Source organism: Lepidochelys kempii, chromosome 1, assembly GCF_965140285.1.
Source record: "Lepidochelys kempii isolate rLepKem1 chromosome 1, rLepKem1.hap1, whole genome shotgun sequence".
In the NCBI taxonomy this organism is placed as follows: Eukaryota; Metazoa; Chordata; order Testudines; family Cheloniidae; genus Lepidochelys; species Lepidochelys kempii.
The window spans coordinates 283604270-283623259 of NC_136380.1; the positions used below are offsets into that span (position 1 = coordinate 283604270).

At 42.2% G+C, this 18990-nt stretch overlaps 1 protein-coding gene across 1 annotated transcript; it reads left to right on the plus strand.

Annotated features, from left to right (window-relative positions):
- The first annotated feature begins 261 nt into the window (after positions 1 to 261).
- KRR1 (KRR1 small subunit processome component) lies at positions 262 to 11193 on the plus strand. The gene is made up of 10 exons (XM_073327733.1): positions 262 to 384; positions 4729 to 4904; positions 5228 to 5362; positions 5730 to 5855; positions 5950 to 6033; positions 7282 to 7338; positions 7909 to 8079; positions 8244 to 8321; positions 8455 to 8548; positions 10474 to 11193. Exons 1-10 carry the CDS (start codon positions 312 to 314, stop codon positions 10614 to 10616), a joined length of 1137 nt encoding a protein of 378 aa, XP_073183834.1. The 5' UTR covers positions 262 to 311; the 3' UTR covers positions 10617 to 11193.
- Positions 11194 to 18990: the final 7797 nt, after the last annotated feature.

Below are 18990 nucleotides of genomic sequence, written 5' to 3' on the forward strand. Positions count from 1 at the left end.
ACCCTGCTATTCTGTGAAAGGCTGGGCTGGGCGGGTGGATCCGGCGCTTTAGGCAGGGCGCCCACAGTAGCCCAGCAAGGGCGCCACGCTCCCGCGGCTGCAGCGCGCGAGGCCTCAGCCGGACCCCGCCCGACTCCCGAGGCGGCAGTTGCCACGCCTGCGCGCAGCGCGGGGGCGACTACAGGCCCCAGCATGCAGCGCGACGGGCCCGGCCGCAGGATCGTCGCGACCACGCGTCTGCGGGGAGGAGCCAGGGCCGCGCGGAGCGTCCGTTCGTGCGCTGGGTGAGAGGTCAGGGCGGTGGCGGCAACATGGCGGCCTCCAAGAAAGCCGAGAGCGGCCAGGTGGCTCCGGCGTCCAAGGACCGGAGCAACAAGAAAGCCGGTAAAGGGGAGCCTCGCGGCGGGCCGGTTAGACGACTCGGCCTGGGCTCCGCGCGCCGGCTTGGGACCCCCTCCGTGCGCGCGCCCTTGAATGGGGAGCGCGTTACTGCCGCCGCCGCCTCGTTCTGGGGGCCAGTGCGCGTGCTCGCCCCTGCGGGCAGGGCTGCGCTCGCGCCCATCCCAGTGTGCCGGGTGGGGGGAAGGGCGAGCTGCAGCCTGCTGGAAGGCAGCGGGGGTGAGCTGCGCATGGAGACCTGAAAACCTGCAGCCCCACCCCATAAGGTGCAGCCCGGACCCGCCGTCTGAGCCAGCCCTGCTCGCCCCCGTCCCCTGCCGGGCGAGCCCTGGCCCCCCGCACCTGGCGCGGGCGGAGGGAGGCGCCTGTGAAGTGCAACGTGCACCCCTGGCCTGTGCTGCTCTGGGACCTCTCGTGAGCATCGGCGGTGAGATGCCACGTGTTGGGCCTGCCCATGGCACGCAGGCAAAGATTCAAGGGGCGGGAGCAATACAGTAGGCGCTTACATTTCAGTGCTGGCTTGCTATGTTGCTCCCCAGCAGCGGTTGCTGTCAAGGGGACTGTTGTCTGACCAAAGCCGTATGAAGGGTTAAGGGTGTTTCACCCTGGCGGGTGTGGGAACCCCAAGTCTTGGGCGGAATGGGGCAGGGGAGCTCCTAGTCAGCAAAACGGCTGCGTGAGCCCGGCTGCTGGGGACAAGCTGCGGATGCGTCTTCTGGTGGCTTCATGCTCCACCCTGGCATGGGGACAGCACTGTGTGTAGCCTGCAATAGGGGGAAGAGGGAAAGGGGTGTCCCCTAGCATGGACAGCAGAGAGGCCCCACAGGGTAGTGCTTTGGGAAGGGGGTGACCTGATATGCCCCACTGCAACATGGCAACCCTCTAGTGCAAAACAGTATGCCCACACCCCACCACTGGCAATCAAAATGGAGGGGACAGTTCAGTGTACGGGGGGGGGTCCCCCTGATACTCTCCGATACTCCCCACTGCAATATAGCAGCCCTCTGCTGCTCTCAAGCCAGATGCTGAGGAAGGGAGGGGGAAACATTCCAGCTGCATCTCTGTGCTCCTCTGATCCCCCCCCCCCCCCAATTCCTCTCTTTCAGACCTTCCCCCCTACACATGCTCTCCATGCAGGCTCTGTCAGGCAGGGCAAGTGGACAGGGCTGTGTGCCCTGGAGCTGTGCTGAAGGGCCAGGGTGAGTCGGGGACTGGAAAGATGCAGTTTTGTGGGGCAACACCCCTACATGCCTCCGCATCTCCGCCCCTGGATGTGACATCACAACGTCACCAATGTAGCTCTTATGTGGCAGTTATATTTGCTGTTACCAACTGGACAATTCACAGTGGGGAAAGTGTTCCCAGGGGAAATGTTGCTTGTAAGCAGTGGTTGCTCTTACAAGGTGTTTGTACAAACAAGTGTCTACTATACATCCATTTGGGGCAAGTGTAAGCCAGAGTCACAGTGGTACTACACTTCTGTAGTCGTGCCAGGAATGGGACATGACATAGAATGAGTGTGCACACTACTTTACCAGTAGTTGGTGTGGTAATGATACAGGGCTATAACTGGTTCAGGGTTGGTGGCTAGTAGGGATACTCAGTGTAGGGTGGGCGTGGGTGGCTTCCTGTTTCTGTTCTCTCAAAAAATAATAAACAGAATAAAATCAAAATGTGCAGCTGAATCCCCTCACCCCAGTTGCTTCTCACGCAGACATCCCCAGATAACATTTATAGTGACTGAGCTTTGTCTGGGGTCAGGCCCCAGGGCTGTATCACAGACCATGTCTACATTTACACAGACTATGTTTACATTTATCTCTACCTATGGCACTTTAGAGACTAACCAATTTATTTGAGCATAAGCTGTAGTTCATGAAAGCTTATGCTCAAATAAATTGGTTAGTCTCTAAGGTGCCACAAGTACTCCTTTTCTTTTTGCGAATACAGACTAACATAGCTGTTACTCTGAAACCTATCTCTACCTATGTAGCTCCATATAGGGTTTCCAGATGTACTAACTGAACACCAAAAGTCTAGTTACTGTGGGCGGGGGGGAGGGTGCCAGGCCATGAACCCATGTCAGCCCTTGCTCAGCCAGGGCTGCCTCCCATGTGCATGTCATGGGCAGGCAGGCAGCAGGCTCCACGTCAGGCTGCTGGTCCCATCCTAGCCCCAGAGCAGAGGGGGTTCAGCTGGTGGAAGAGGAAGGGAGGTGGAGAGCAGTGAGCAATGTGGGGAGGGGAGAGGAGTGAGCAGAAGGCAGGGCCTCAGGGGAAAGGGAGTGGCCTTGGTGAAGGGGCAGGGCCTTAGGGGAGAGGCGGGACAAGGGGGGGTGGTCTGATTTTCAAAAATTAGAAAGTTGGGAACCCTAGCCACACACTGCAGTGAAAGGCTCTGCTGGGGGAAGCAGGGTTGCCTCTCCCCTGCCAGAGCCTTTCACTGTGGTGGGTAAAGGCTCTGGCAGCAAGGAGGTGACAGGACACTACACAGATAAGAATAGCAGTGTAGACATGGGATGCACTGTTGGGGCACATAGAGAGCCGTGTAGAGGGTTAGATACACTGAGTTCAGGCATATAGGGCATTCTACTTGCTGAAGCTGTAGACCCATGCTAGCTGGGTGTGCTGTGTCTGTATTCTACACGCCACTGTAAGTGTAGATATACCTTCAGATCGTATGACACCAATAGTTGGTTACAGAGAAAGGAAGCAGGGTTGGCACATGGAGACTAATGGATTTTCTGTCTTTCAAATAATTCCTTGTTACTTGTAAGCAAATAAGGCCAAGAATTTCAGACATAAATGGGCCAAGAATTATCCAGTCCTCTGTAAACTAAATGTTAGGGGTGAAGGGCTGTCTTTAATTATTTTACATTACTGTGTGCTTTCTGTTTTCATTTTAAAACTAATCTTTTCTCCCTCATTTATACCAATTATTTCCCGCTCCCACTGTGGTGTGGTGGTGGTCATCTTTGCCAAGCATTTGGGAATACAGTTTGTTTTAAAACACTTCAAAAAATAAGTGCCTAGTTTTGCAAACTTAGGGCAGGTCTACACTAGAAGCACTACATCAGCATAGTTGCAGCACGTCTGGTGAAGATGTTCTATGCCGGCCGGAGAGCAGTCTCCTGTCAGCACAATTACTCCACCCCTGCGAGAGGCAGAAGCTATGTCAGTGGGAGAGTGTCTCCTGTTGATGTAGCACAGGTGTGGACAGCACTTAGGTCTCTGTAACTTGCGTCACTCACGGGGGTTTCTTTTACAGCCTCCTGAGCGACGCAAATTAGTTCGACTTAAGTAGTAGTGTAGACCTACCTTTAGTCACATACATAATATTTACCAGTGCAAGTAGTCTCTTTGCCAACAAAGATAACAGGTGTGACTGCTAGAGTTTTATTGCACCAAAATTGCTCCAATTATGAGGAACTTCTGATAATGTTGGTATGAATTATTTTGTAACATTAAAGTGAGGTGCTTAAAGGCAGATTGTCCTTTCCACCTGCCTCTCTAAACCACTCCAGGTAATAAAGAGATGTTAAGTTACTCAGTTTGAATAACACTAAATAGCTCTACTCCCAACTAAATAATTTTATTGTGGATTCCCACTCCTCAGAGCTCATCCTAATCACTAAATAAAAATTAGACCACAAATGTCTGTCACCAAATCTTATTTTCTTGTTGCCTGCACAGAAAAATGTCTAATAACTACACACTGTCATTAAACTTGTCTGCCTGGTAATCATTTGTTTTTATTATAATGTCTGCTAAGCATAACAAATATATCATCTGTGCAAACAAAATGAAACAGTTTGAATCTTTCATAATATTTTTATTAGAATTAATTGTTATGGGAGTTGGATGGCTCAAGTGATTGGTAATGGTATGTGACATTTCTCTGCTCGGGCTCCAATTCAGCAAGCAGTACTACTTGAAACCTGAAAGTTGTTTGGTGTCTTATATGAAATGAATTATTAGGTTCAGTCCATTTTCTAAAGAGCAGGTGTCCACAGCAATAGAATCCCCATCAGGGTTTATTAGTGCCCATGTCGGCCTCCATGCTGAGACTACCAAAGATTGAAGCCTCTCTTATCCATGGGTCTGCATTGGCACTGACCTTCCTTATCTGCTCCTTGAATAAATAGAGGAATTTAAGATCTGCCTTTCAATATTCTTGTACATCTTATACTAAGCACTCCTCTAAAATCAGACCCACCCACCCCAAGATTTAGGACTGTTAATCTAGTTCCTTTTGTAATTATTAAATGGGAAAAAAGTCATTGTTGGAGAGAAAAGCACTCTAATGCAAGTGAATTTTTATTTGTAACAGTAAATGAGTCAGAACTTCTCACTGTTCCTGATGGATGGAAAGAACCAGCCTTTACAAGAGAAGATAATCCTAGAGGGCTTCTGGAAGAAAGCAGCTTTGCAACTCTGTTCCCGAAATACAGAGAAGCTTACTTGAAAGAATGTTGGCCACTGGTGCAGAAAGCCTTGAATGAACATGTATGAATAATTTCTACATATACATCAAGTAAACTTAGTTTATACCATTTCAAAGATTTATTACACATAATGTTAATTATTTAAAGCAAAATCATACAGGAAAATGCACTATTTTCACAATAATTTAAGTATATATATTTTTAATAGGCTAACTCATATTTTAAAAATTTAGAATGGAATCCTGCATTCTTATTTTAATTTATTAAGTTGGAAGTCAGTTTAGAAATCAAACCTGCACACAGCGTAAAAATAGTAATGTTTTATTCTAACAATTGGCTACGTGTGATTGACCATTATTTTTAATTTCTTTATAAATATTGCAGCATGTGAATGCGACGTTGGACTTAATTGAAGGTAGTATAACTGTCACAACGACTAAGAAGACTTTTGATCCATATGTGATCATCAGGGCAAGAGACTTAATAAAGCTTTTAGCAAGAAGTGTTCCATTTGAACAGGTGTGTAGCTAAAGCCACTAATTTATATCAACTATTTAGTAGGTCAATTTTAATATTGCATTTATCTGTATTAAATTATGTTAATTTTACATGCTTATTTTGAAAGAAGTTTATGATTTTCAAGTAAAGTCAGTTGGGGAGAATAAAATACAACTTTCAAAAGAAAAAATACATCTGGGAATACTGAAACTGTGCTTAAACCAGAGTGACAGACTACATTGTTCCATTGACTTTCATTTAGTAACAAGTAATGAGTTTGTGCTTTGATTAGTTTTATCACAATGACACAGTGCTGGTGGTAGTGCTGATTACCTGTGTGTTCGCTCTTCTCTTTTATTTTTAACACAGCTTTGATTTTCCTTTTTAGGCAGTACGCATCCTTCAGGATGACACTGCATGTGACATCATTAAAGTAGGGTCTCTAGTGAGAAACAGAGAGAGATTTATAAAAAGAAGACAAAGACTCATTGGGCCAAAAGGATCCACTCTGAAGGTACATCTTACAAGTGTAATAATCAAGATCTTAATTATGTGAAGTCGTTTATCTAAGCACCAGTTTATACTTATTTATTCCCTTTTTTGTGTAGGCTCTGGAACTGTTAACAAACTGTTATATCATGGTTCAGGGGAACACTGTTTCAGCTCTGGGACCTTTTAATGGGCTAAAAGAGGTGAGAGAGAACTCACTTGCTTTTTTAATAGATCCCTAACACCAGCCCTGCCCTGCCCTGCCCCGCCCCTCCCCACCCCCACTAACCTTCCAGCTACAATCCAGCTCCTACCCACCCCCAGCATCTAGCTAGCATGTAGATACTTCCGAGACAACTCTCCATCCCAACAACCTCTGTGTTCTTTAAACCCTCCAGCACCCACCCACTTACCGACCAACCCAAGCATCCCTAGATAGCCTCCATCTGACTACTACTTTTCCATCCCACTACTCACTCACCTTCCATGTGCTATCCCTGCCATTATTTGGGGCACAGTGTGTTCAACCATCTGGTGAGGTTGATAGTTATATTCAAATTATTTGTTGGCCTGCACATTAACTTATTGAATAATTTGCATGACTGTCACACATGGATCAGCTCTAAACTTGACCCCTTACTGCTTTTAGTGGTCTGACTGCAGGAAAGGTAAGTGGGTCAACCTACGTCATACGCAGTAGGAGCAGAAACAATGCAGAAATACATGAGTTTCGTGAGGATGGAAATATTGCTCTAAGACATTTGCTTATCAAGCTGACCAACACTGTCTCATTGTTTACTTGTACTTCCCTGTCTTTTTGTCTGTCTGCATCCATATATTGTCTCTTACTTAGTGTGTGAGCAACTTGGGGCCATCCTTTTGTTCTGTGTTTGTTCAGCACCTAGCACCGTGCACTCCTGGTCCATGGCAGGGGCTGCTAACGGCTACAGTAATACAACCGATAATAATCAATATAAAGGTATATGAGTAACAGTATTTTTTAGCGTCAGTGAAATTGGTTTCACTGTCAGATTGAGTGCTGTTTTGAGCTGCAAACTTTGCAGGAGAATGTTATAAGCAGTTGTTTCCACTGGAATTATAACACAATTTCGTGGAAACCTTTCTGTTGGTTATGGGTATTGTGATCCATTTGTTTTATAAAAATCTAAATTTGGTGGTAAATTTGACTTGATTATGCCTCTTTAAATTGAAGATACCACTTAAAAATTTAAAAATCATATTGCTATCTGAAACTTTTTTACTTTTGTTATGGGGAACTAATAAGTAATTAGTTTTACGATAACTAATTCAAAAAGGTTTAGAAAAAATATTTCTCTAAAGGTCCACTTGTGCAAAGGAGTTTGAAGAAAACATATATTTAGGACTTTCATTTACGATAATTTAGAATAGTGATTATGTTTTCCCTTCCCCTTGCTTTTTTTTAAACCTAGGTTAGAAAAGTGGTCCTGGACACTATGAAGAATATTCATCCCATATATAACATAAAGGTGGGTGTGGCCTGGTGTATTACATTAAGGCTAGTACATTACTGTGCATTTTGTATGGGGTTGCATCTTTGCCTATTTTTCTGTATTAAGGTATGTTCCTTGTCACAAGCCACCTTAATTTATAAAAGGCTATATCAATTAAGTATTCCTGTGATACTTTATTTTGAGGGTTTCTCCTATAATGCAATTTTTTTAAAGAAACTTTTACAGTATATTGCTTTGAATATACTTCTGTGTATTAGGGTGCACAATCAGTGTAATCATAACAGTACCTGACAAGGCACCAAAGGAAAAGTGCATATTCATCTACATGTCTCCATGATTAGCAGCTTGATACTCATTAATATAATATCAAGGCAGCTTCCCTGGTACTGTTAATGTCTCTGAGCCCCTGTAGAACAAACTCCTTGAGACATAATTACCTCACGTGTTTGACTGCTCCTGCTTAAACCACCCAGTTTCCCTGTGAGTGTAGGTGATTCACTATACATTTAAATAACTGGACTTAGGAAGTATGTCAATTATATGTTTTAACTAATATTTCTTTTTAATATTTTGAAATGATTGAAGACTCTCATGATTAAACGGGAGCTGTCAAAGGATCCTGAACTAAGAACACAAAGTTGGGAACGATTTTTGCCTCAGTTCAAACACAAGAACTTGAACAAACGCAAGGAGCCAAAGAAGAAAAATGTTAAGAAGGAGTACACGCCTTTCCCACCTCCGCAACCAGAAAGCCAGGTCAGTCTAAGCCTCGTATAATTCTGTAGGAAAGATAAAAGGTCCTGAAATCTTGCTCGTAAGTAATTGGGAGCGTTAATCAGTTGATGCCAGATGCTTTCCTCAGTATCTGTCTCTAACACATAGCTAAAGACTCTTAGGAATCATAAATGTGTTTTTTACAGGTTGATAAAGAATTGGCAAGTGGTGAATACTTCTTGAAAGAAAGCCAGAAGAAACGAAAGAGGGTGGAAGAGATAAAGGTAAGGCAGTTCTGATTTGTTTCAGTCTTCAGCAAAATGAAAATGGGTTGGTTTTTTTTGTTTTCAATATGATTCTCATTTTGTCTAATGTGACTGGTAAGTCAAGTGTTTGACCTTTTGTTCGTAATTTTAGGCAAAACAAGCAGAAGCCATTAATAGGAGACAAGAGGAAAGAAATAAAGCTTTTATCCCTCCCAAGGAAAAGCTTGTTGTAAAACCTAAAAAAGGTAATGTTTGTTTCCTGTCCTTAGAATCTTTTCCACTGTTTGTTTTTGTTTTTTAAAGCTACTGTTCCTTTGGTTGGTGGCTATTTAGCCAACCAAAGTGTATGGAGCATTAAGTATGAAATTCACCTTGTGGGTGAGGAGGTTCAGTGCAAGGCCCCCTTGCTATTTAAGTCCATCAGTAGAGCTGCATGGGGCAACGGAATAGGTGTAGCAGCCCACAGCAGTGCTGCCTTTGAATGTTTAGTGTAACAGAGTGTTGACTCTAGAGAGTGACATTGGGAGAAAAGCCAGAGAGGGCCTACTGGATCATCAGGTATGCAGAAGATGTGTTTGCTACTTCAGGCTGTGGGCTAGAATAGAAGCTGTGAAGGTCTGTTGATTTTTCCACTTTAACAGTTTCTTTAAATTTAAAGAAAAGATGAACTTGCTAATCATACTTGGTTGATGTTTGAGACATAAAGACACTACTTAGAGGGAGAAACTGAGATGCTGAAAAAGTATCCCATCCTGACCTGGAACTAAAGGTCTCACACACTACCATTTTTTGCGAATCGACAATCGGGGAGGGGTGGGGGGGATATTTGTTGAGATCAATCGAAATGTTTGTTTCAATATTTTTGAAACTTTTACATTTCAACCCTCTTTATTTTTAATATTTTACTATGATGACTTTGATTGCTAAACAAAAAGTTGTTTTTGACTGAAAATCAGAATTTTTTACTTGGAAAATGTTGAAATGGGACACTTCTGGCAACCTTGAAACTTTTTCCAACAAAAAATGTAGAAACAAGAATTTCATCAAAACCAACCCTTTTGTACAGTTTGGTTTTGACAAATGGGCATTGTTCTCATGAAAAAAGATTTTGTCAAAAAATTCTCGACCAGCTCTACTTTTACTTATTGTATATACTTTAATGTAAATCTCTCAGCCTTCCAAAATAGATTACAAAAACATTTTTGAAGCTAAAGAGAAGAACTGAGATCTAAAAATGTCAGCTCAAGCCTATGCTCTAGTACAAGGGTGGGCAAACGTTTTGGCCCGAGGGCCACATCGGGGTTGCAAAACTGTATGAAGGGCCAGGTAGGGAAGGTTGTGACTCCCAAAACAGCCTGGCCCCCGCCCCATATCCCACCTGTCCAACCTCCCCTGCTCCCTGTCCCCTGACTGCCCTTTCCCGGGACCCCCTATCCGCCCCCCCTGGGACCCCACTGCCTAGCCAACGCCCACTGCTCCCTGTCCCCTGACTGTCCTGACCCCTATCCACACCCCTGCTCCCTGACAGGCCCCCTTGGACTCCCACACCTATCCAACCCCCTCCCCTGACCGTCCCCCTCCACCCCCCCGAACCTCTGCCCCATGCAACAGCTCCCTGTCTCCTGACTGCTCCCCAGTACTCCCTGTCCCTTATCCAGTCCCCCCACCCCCTTACCATGCCTCTCAGAGTGGCAGGACTGGCAGCCGTGCCGCCCACGCGGCAGCACGCCTACGGAGGGGGGACAGCATGGGAGGGGCTGGGAGCTAGCATCCCCAGCCAGAAGCTCAAGGGCTGGGCAGGACGGTCCCGCGGGCCGGAGTTTGCCCACCTCTGCTCTGGTAGGAAGTAGCTTATGTGAGAGAACACTTGATCCTATCTCATAATTTCTGCCCAAGAGGGAGGTGGGGGCAGGAAATCCCAAGGTCCTGGTTTATATGTGATATTAAAACCCTTTTTATTAAAATCACTGCTCGCAAAGGCCACTGGCTGGGGAATACAAAAACACACGTGCCAACCTGCCTTCCCCCCATGTCTCTTTCTATGTCCACTGTTAAACATAGCTCATTGTGTATAAACATGGAATCATTTTGTAGACTGTTTCCAGTAGATACTGGGAAAAAAATCAAAAGGGATGTTTCTCATATTTGTATGTTGGTTTTTATTGTATAGCTTCTACTGAAACAAAAATTGATATAGAAGCAATCAAGGAAAAGGTGAAGAAAGCAAAGAAAAAGAAGCTGGGAGCACTTCCAGTGGAAGAAGTTAAATTAAAAATTGCAGCAGGTGAAAAGAAAAAGAAGAAAAAGAAATGATTTGTCAGCTGGAACACTTGCATTTCTTTTACATTTGCAAAGGAACTTTTTTCGTACTTTGAAGATTTAAGACTTGGGGTTATCAGCATTGCCATACTGCCAGTGAACACTGATGAAAAGATTAAAAAACAAATTCATGACAACGAGAATATGTTGGGGATTTGTGGACCTAAATAAGCAGTGTAAAATCCTTGGAACTTGTAAAGAAAATAATTTGGTATGCTCTCTGTCACATCCTAAACAACTGAGAACGTACAATAGTATCTTTTCACCATTCACATCATATGTCTGAGAGTGATTAGGAGTTTTAAACCTTACGTGAGGGTTTTCAGTTTTGCATAATATAAAACACATATTGGGGAAGGGGGGTTGGCCATAAGAATTTGACGGGAATATATTAGGGGAAGGGGATTGTTTCTTTGAGGGGTTTTTGAAGAAATGTTTCTCTAACAGACTGCCACTGTATAACAAGCTTCAGATATGGAGATGTTAAATCTGATAACTTTTGTAAAAGCAACCAGTTGTATTTTTATATATTATATGTCATTCTGTTTATCAGAGCTAATATTTATTTTCTTATACGTGTGGTGTGTATTTCTTCACTATTTGTCCTCTACACATTATAATGTGACTGCAACATGTGTGACATTGTTTCCATGTAGAGTATGCAGGTACCTATCATAAGACACTTGTTTAATTTCTTCAGTTTATGGAAGCAGTTTTGAAACAAACTAAACATTATGAAAGAATGGAGATTTCAGTGCGTGACACTGACATTTGATACCTTAACTCTGGGCCAAGGGAATAAAATACTGAAGGAGAAGTAACTGCTTGAGAAACATACTAACAAAAAAACAGGTGGCCTGGAGGATGGTCTATCAGCCAGTGTTTGCCATACGTAATTATTTATAAAATGGCAGTAGGAAACAAGCTTTAACAAATACAACTAAGTCAGAAAAGGAGTGGTGATGTGGAGGTACTTTTTACATTTTCAAGTTGCATATAAAGTTGACATTAAAAATTTTAAACTTCATTCACTAAGGCAAAGTCTGCACTAGAAACTTGCCAGTGTAGTAATGCTGACTAGCGCTGTGCTTTTTTTTTTTTTTTTTTTTTTTTCCTTTTTCTTCAATGTGGGAATAATGTCAAAAGTCAGAGTGTAGTTACAGCTACGTGATGGCATACAATTGTTTTGCTGGTATAACTGATTCCAGTGGTATAAGTAGGGTCTTGGCAAATTGTTTCTAATGTAGACCTAGCCTAAGTATAAGGTTTAAAAACTTCCCCAAGGCACAAAATCTTTGTCCTTGGACTAGGGTATGCTGCCACCACCAAGCACTTTAACAAAGAACCAGGGAAACGGACCACTTGGAGTTCCTCTTCCCCCAGCAATCCTCCAAGCCCTTATACCCCCTTTCCTGGGGAGGCTTGAGAATAAACAAGTTGAGCACAGATCAGCTTGGGTTTCCTAGTACCCTAGAAACCCAATCAGATTCTTTAAAAACAGAAGTTTATTAGAAGAACAAAACAAAGATAAAAGAAACACTCTGTAAGATTAGAATGGAAGATAATCACACAGGCAGTCAGATTCCAAACATAGAGAATCCCTCTAGGCAAAACCTTAAGTTATAAAAAGACACAAAAACAGGAATACACACTCCTTCCAGCACAGCGAATTTACAAGCCAAAACAGAAAACCTAACTCATTTTCTAGCTAGATTACTTACTAACTTTACAGGAGTTGGAGGGCTTGCATCCTTGATCTGTTCCTGGCAAAGGTGTCACAAAAGCCTTTTTCCCCCCCTCCAGATTTGAAAGTATCTTGTCCCCTCAGTCATTTTGGGTCAGGTGCCAGCGAGGTTACCTTAGCCTCTTAACCCTTTACAGGTGAAAGAATTTTGCCTCTTGCCAGGAGGGATTTTATAGCACTGTATACAGAAAGGTGGTTACCCTTCCCTTTATATTTATGACAGTATATATTTCTCCATAAAAATGAATTTTGGAACAGTTATTAAGCCAATCAAAGTTGAACAAGGATATGGCAGTATCAAAGCAGTGTGCAACTAAAATTTAGTTCTCACCCTTCTAATTAACTCGTGAAAATTATTGGTTACCATTTAACTTATTGTCTTAAGAATAACATACCTATGTCATGCACAAGTGAGGCATGATGCAGAGATTTGCCCTTTGGAGTTCATTGCAAGACAAGTACCTAACTTTTTGAGCCCTGGTTGTAGAGGGTAATATATAAAGTATCTGTTAACTTTCATTTTTAAGCAATTTTACTCAAGTTTTTGCTATTTCTAAGGGACATCATCATACTCGGTACATTTTCTTTGACTAATAAATGTATGTAGGCCTTCCTCTTAATTAACCTTTTGTTTTGTGAACATGTTTAGGACCTTTTTATTTTATTTCCGTAAGTGGAGATTAAATTGAAATAAAACTCCAGGAGTAACCAACTGGCTGGCATTCAATTCATGCTTTTGAGATTCATAGATTTTAAAGCCAGAAGTGAACGTCATTTAGTGATCATTTAGTCTGGCCACCTACATAACACAGGCAATAAACCTCATAAAGTACATTCCCCCATGTCTGTGAAAGATTAGCTGGGATTTGAACCCATGATTACTTGCATAGAAAGCAAGAACTATTCCACTGGACCAATGCTGCTCAACTTCTTCAGCTTGGTGACCCCTTATTTGAAATTGAACATTTTCACAACTCCCTTGCATTTATTTTAAAAGTAAGAATAAACAAATCAGTCATAATGATAAGCCTAAGTTAGTTAGTTGCCTGTGTTTTGAGGTGTCAGAATACCTGACATTGAAGGACAAGGATGTGGTAAGTACAATGGAGACCTTCTGGGATGCAATCCAGACCAGTGAGGGATTTTCACCACCTGCTGTGCAACCTGGGGTGCCTCAATGCTTTGCTGCTGTAGCTCCCACGGTGGGTCCCTCACAAGCAGCCAAACAGCATGGAGGTCACACTGAGTGTCTGTGTATAGCTTGCAGGATGACCCCAACACACTCCCAGACCTGAGTTTTGCCCCAGAATGTGTATTCTGCACTGTCCAGCCCTTTCCTGGACAATTGAGGTATGTTAGGTCCATTGCCCCTGGAAGGGAACAATAGCCAACAGTTTGCTACTTTCAATGGAGTTATCGAAACAATTCAGTTGGAATGCCACACTGGATTAGTTTTGATTCAAGAATAAAACAAGTTTATTTAAGTATAAAGAGAGGGAGAGCGTTTAAATGAGTAAAAGTGCAAAGCATTACAGTCAGAAATGGTTACAAGAAAAATAAAGATAAAATGCTTTCTAGTGCTAAAACTTCACAAACTAGACTTGGGTCGAGAGAAAATTCTTACAATACGTTCCCAGTAAGAAGACTGACCAAATTTGAGGTTGGACTCTCTCCCAAAGCCAAATGGCTGCTGCTTGTGTCATCTTAGGAGAAAGAGAGAGAGGGAGAAATTCCTTGGGGTGTTTTTGTCCCTCACTTTTATAGTCCAGTCAATCTTTGAAATGCATTTTCCTGAGGGTTACCCCTAGATAAAGTTCATTCCTGCTGTGAGATTGGAAGCCACGGGATCTTGTGACAAAAGAGATTCCCTGCTGCTGTTGGCTAAAATGTACATCGATCTGTTTTTGCCCCTTTCTTTGCCAAGAAATGGCCACTTGACAGGTGATTGCCCATCAACTTTGATGACACGTGGCTAGAGGTCTCAGCTTGTCCTTTGTCTTTGAGAAACAGGTTTATCCATTCCCCAGATTTGACTGGTAGCAACATTTCAGTCATCATTTCATTTTATGTTGATAATGTTACATACAATGTTGCTTCACAAGTTTCACCATGATATTATTAACCAGTAATTTATGAGTTTTCAAACGATACCCCACAAGGCATACTTTGTATAAAGATTAATACTGTGTAGTGTGTGACTACATGGTGCATTCAGTCACACCTGTCACTCCCAGAGATTATGACCAATTGTTTGAAACACATTGCACTATACGATCTAGCTACCGCATGATCTGTCCATTAATATAAAGAAATTTTAATCCCCTTCAAGGTTAATCTAATTTTTAAAAAATCATCTAGAAAGACTCCCTAATTAAGAGTATGGTTACTTTAAGCTCAATATGAAAATTACCTTAAAAATAGGTCCTATTTATAGTGAGTCATGAGGACCTACCCACCATGAAAATCAAATTGAAGAGGGAGGCTTAATGGCAGTCAATGTAGGTTTAATGGGCACCACTGATATGGACAACTTATTTAATAATGCTAAGAATCACCTGTGAGTTGCATACTGCTTGTTAGTGTGTACTTATACTGCATACTGTTGTTGTTGTATCCTTGTTAATGTTTGATGGGCTTATATCAAATTGATTGCTTTAAAAAACCATGTATTGTTTTTCTCTTAAAATATATATTTAAGTGTGTTAATCAAGTCTTGGATCACCTACTCTGTGGAGTGTGAGTGTATAAGGTTCATCCAAACTTTGGCACAGTGAAGTTGACTCTCCTAGAGTAAAGACAGTACGTGGGTACTCAAAGCTGAATAGTACCATTTTATACCCACTTTGCACAGTTGCAAAGGAACACATAGTATTACTCCTGGGGCAATTCTGTGCCACTGTGCACATGCATATTTCCTGTGCCGCACATATTTTTAATTTTGTTTGCAGAAAAATTGCTACATTTCTGCTTTTTGCCCACCAGAGGGTGTGTGGCATTAGAACAAAGCAGCTACATCTGGCCAGACCCAGCTATGATAGGGAAAAGAAAGAGCCTGCCTTCTTCACAGCGCCTGTCAGGCCAGGTCACGAGACAGAGGTTGGGGAGTCAGACACCATGGGGCTGCTGGACAGTCAGATAGGGGCTCATAAGGACTAGTGGGGGAGGACAGACTGGGATGGGCTCAGTGGGAGTGGAGGCTCAGGGTCAAAGGGTGGGAGGGAGGTGCAGGGTCATATGGGTAGAGGGGGAGGGGTGCAGAGTTACAGGGGGGAAGGGAGATGGCTGAGTAGGGGCATAGAGACATAGGGACAGGGGTGCAGGGATACATGGAGCTGAGGGGAGGGAGCTGGCTGATGGATTGCAGGGACACATGGGGTTGGGGTAGGGGAGTAGGGATACATGGGGACAGAGGGCAGCTGGGGGGCACAGAGACAGATGGGGGAAGGGGTGCAGGAGCATATGGGGATAGGGAGAGTGGGTATCTGTGTGGGGACGGAGGGACATGTGCCTGACTGAATGGGAGAGACTAGGGGTCAGCCAGGGTCTGCATGGGGGAAGCTCCCTAAAAATCCCTCCCTGCTCCCCTCCTCCCCACCCCTCAAAAAACAATCCCTCCCTGCTCCCCTCCTTTCCCACCCATACCCAACAACCCTTCAAGTTCACACCCATGCTCCTTCCCAGCAATTATTTTCCTCTCCCTCAGCTCCTCCGTTACCCCTGACTCCCCAAAGCCTTTCCACTGTTTCTGAGGGGTGCGGGAAATACATTTCTGTATTGTATTTTAAATTAATTGTTATTCATTATTCAGAGTTCTGTATTAATTATGCAGAAGGAATCTATTTGTCAAAAAACATTTCCTGAATCTTTTTTGTTGTTTGTTTTGTTACAGACATACTTGCTGACAGGTATTTTGAAATAAATTACCAAAATAATTGAAACTGTTATGATTCTATTGTGTTATTTTGACAAATAAAATATGCAGAATTTTAAAATATTGTGTGTAGGATTTTTAATTTTTTGGTGCAGAATTCCCCCAGGAGTAACATAGATTGCAAGCTGTGGAGAATCAGGCTAGCTAAATGCAGGACTGGACCAGCTGAAATGAATTATTAAGTAATGTGTTTTGAGCCATTAGTGTCAGCAATTGACAGCTCTTTCCTGTGGGGAAAGGACCTTGCTAATTTATAAAAGTCTCTTCAAATGTTGCTGGTTTAAAACTATTTTTTTTATTATGTTTACTTAGAAATCAGCCTTTTTGATCTTTGTTTAAGATCCTGAGAAGGGGTAAGATTGTCCATTTGTTTTCAACGGCTTCTATAAAGTCTGCAAATGCTTGCTAGTTAGACCTCAAAATACTCTGGTATTGATAGTCTGGTATCTGATTGTTTTGCCTGACTGGGGTTATAAAATAGCACTGTGTAATGCTTGAACCTTTGCATGTTTTAATCTCTGGGCTACACCTGCAATTTGTGCTCTCACAGGTTAGAGTCTGAGGTAACATTTCTGTTTGATTTTTCTCTAATGAGTCATGTGGCTGCAACTGTTCAGTGACATGAAACTTTTATTCCTACAAGTCTTACAATGCACTTATTTAGATGTTGTTAATAAGATGCTTTTAATTTAATCTTTCTTTCCTAATCCTGTCACTAACCTTACAGATTTCACATATATGTAGAGAAGCCACTTTGGGCTTGTCTCCATTTATAGTCAGAAGTATTTGAAGCAACTGGGATAGTTCTCCTCTCAGTCTTAGTTTGCTGTATGACAGCTGCAACACTGAAATGAGTCAATCACATACAAAAAGACCTTTCTATCTTGTAATAATAGAAACAAGAGTAAAAAGGATAAATTACCAAGAACATATTCAAGGGACCCTGCCAACATGAAATCTAGTAAATTAAAATATGAGTTCAAAAAGTAGCCTGAGGTACAGCACCTGTTCCTTGGCATCCCTACTGACTTCTGTGGTTTTACAACTGCGCTTTCCCAGTTGTTAAACATACTTTCTTTTTAACTTGTAAGTGTTTGAAAGACCCACTAAACAACAGTAGAAACTAACTAAAGCCCTAAGACTCCAAATACTTATGTATATGAACAACTTTATATGTGAGAGTAGCCCCATTGATTTCAAATTGTAACTCAGGTGGGTCATTTGTGCACTGAATTTGATGGAACTACTGTCTGGCCTGGAGTAAAGCTACTCACATATATGTATACTGAATTGGTCTTTATTTACCTATACAGGGGAACAATGAAATGAACTAGGCATAAAATGCTGACAGATGCATTCACTAAAAAAAAAAAAATCTGAATAGTTGTAACAACAGTAGGTTCGGGGGTGGAGGGGGACTTTGACGAAGTTGTACAGAGTTTTTTTGTTAAGCTGATGGTGTTCCTTTTTCCTTTGTGCTGAAATTTGGCTTTAGATATGACTACATTTTATTCAGAATGTTACTATCCCCAGAGAAACTTTGATAGGTGAGATTTAAAAAAAAATAGTATATATATGAGAGAGAGTGAGAGGAAAACCAAGAAATGCAAAATTAAGGTTCAAGTAAAAAGGAAAAAAATAAAGAAAAAGCCCTATTGAACTTAGGGTTTTATATTGCCACCCATCACTATAGTATGTGAGCACCTGCCAAATAAAATCACTAGCAATAACTAAGTCCCTAGTTAACTTCATGGAATCTCTGTTGCTTCTGTTTCAGAGTAAGAACTCTGCTTGCAGAAGCGTTATGTATTTTTAATTTTTTATTTTCTTTTATGGTTGGCTTGTTCAGGGGTTTTGGGGTAGAAAGGTGATATACTGGAAAATCAAGAAATGCCTAATTATGTTTCTGTAAACAATCTAAACTGATGCATATGCCCACCCAGTGTTCATTCCTGACTTATAACTGGCTACATATAATCATTCTTAGTGAATTTTGTGTCTAATTTCAAGAGAGGATGTGAGTATATGGCTCTAATGGTGTGCTATGTAAGGAGTTGAAAAGGGCAGGTATAGTGATTTTTTTTCCCCAGCAACAATCTACAGTGGTTTGGGCTGTCTGGTTCCTAACTGAATGGATTATTATGTTTATGGGCTAGAAACACAGAGCAGCTGAAGCAGGAAAGGGTTTGTGTTTAAGGCTGATGGCCTGTATGTAATTTGCACTTTTTCATATAGAAGGTGAGGATTTGTAGTTCATAATGAAAATGTGGATGAGTTATGGTGACTTACTGGGATGACTGGAAATAGTATCTGGGTTTTTTGTGGCCATTGAATGGGTGTCGTCAGGTCAGAGTTTGTTTATTGATCCTTAACTTTTAAATTTCTTGGCTTTCAATCATTTGATAAATCCTGTGTTTGGGTATCTAAAGTTTATGATTTACAACCATCTTAATGAAGCTTTTTGTATGGGTATTTCCACAGGGATGTTTGAGTGTGTGTTGAAATGTTGTGTGACTGTTCTGAACTTTTTAAACTCTTCCCTGGAGAATAAGGAAGTGTAATAAAATAGAGCACAAGGTAAGCTATGTCAGGGAGGAGAAATCTTACTATGTTTAACTTCACTTCCCACAAAACAGCAGCAGACTGTATGCTCCTCTTTTATAGTCGTAGGAGCTGGGCTGCATATAATTAAA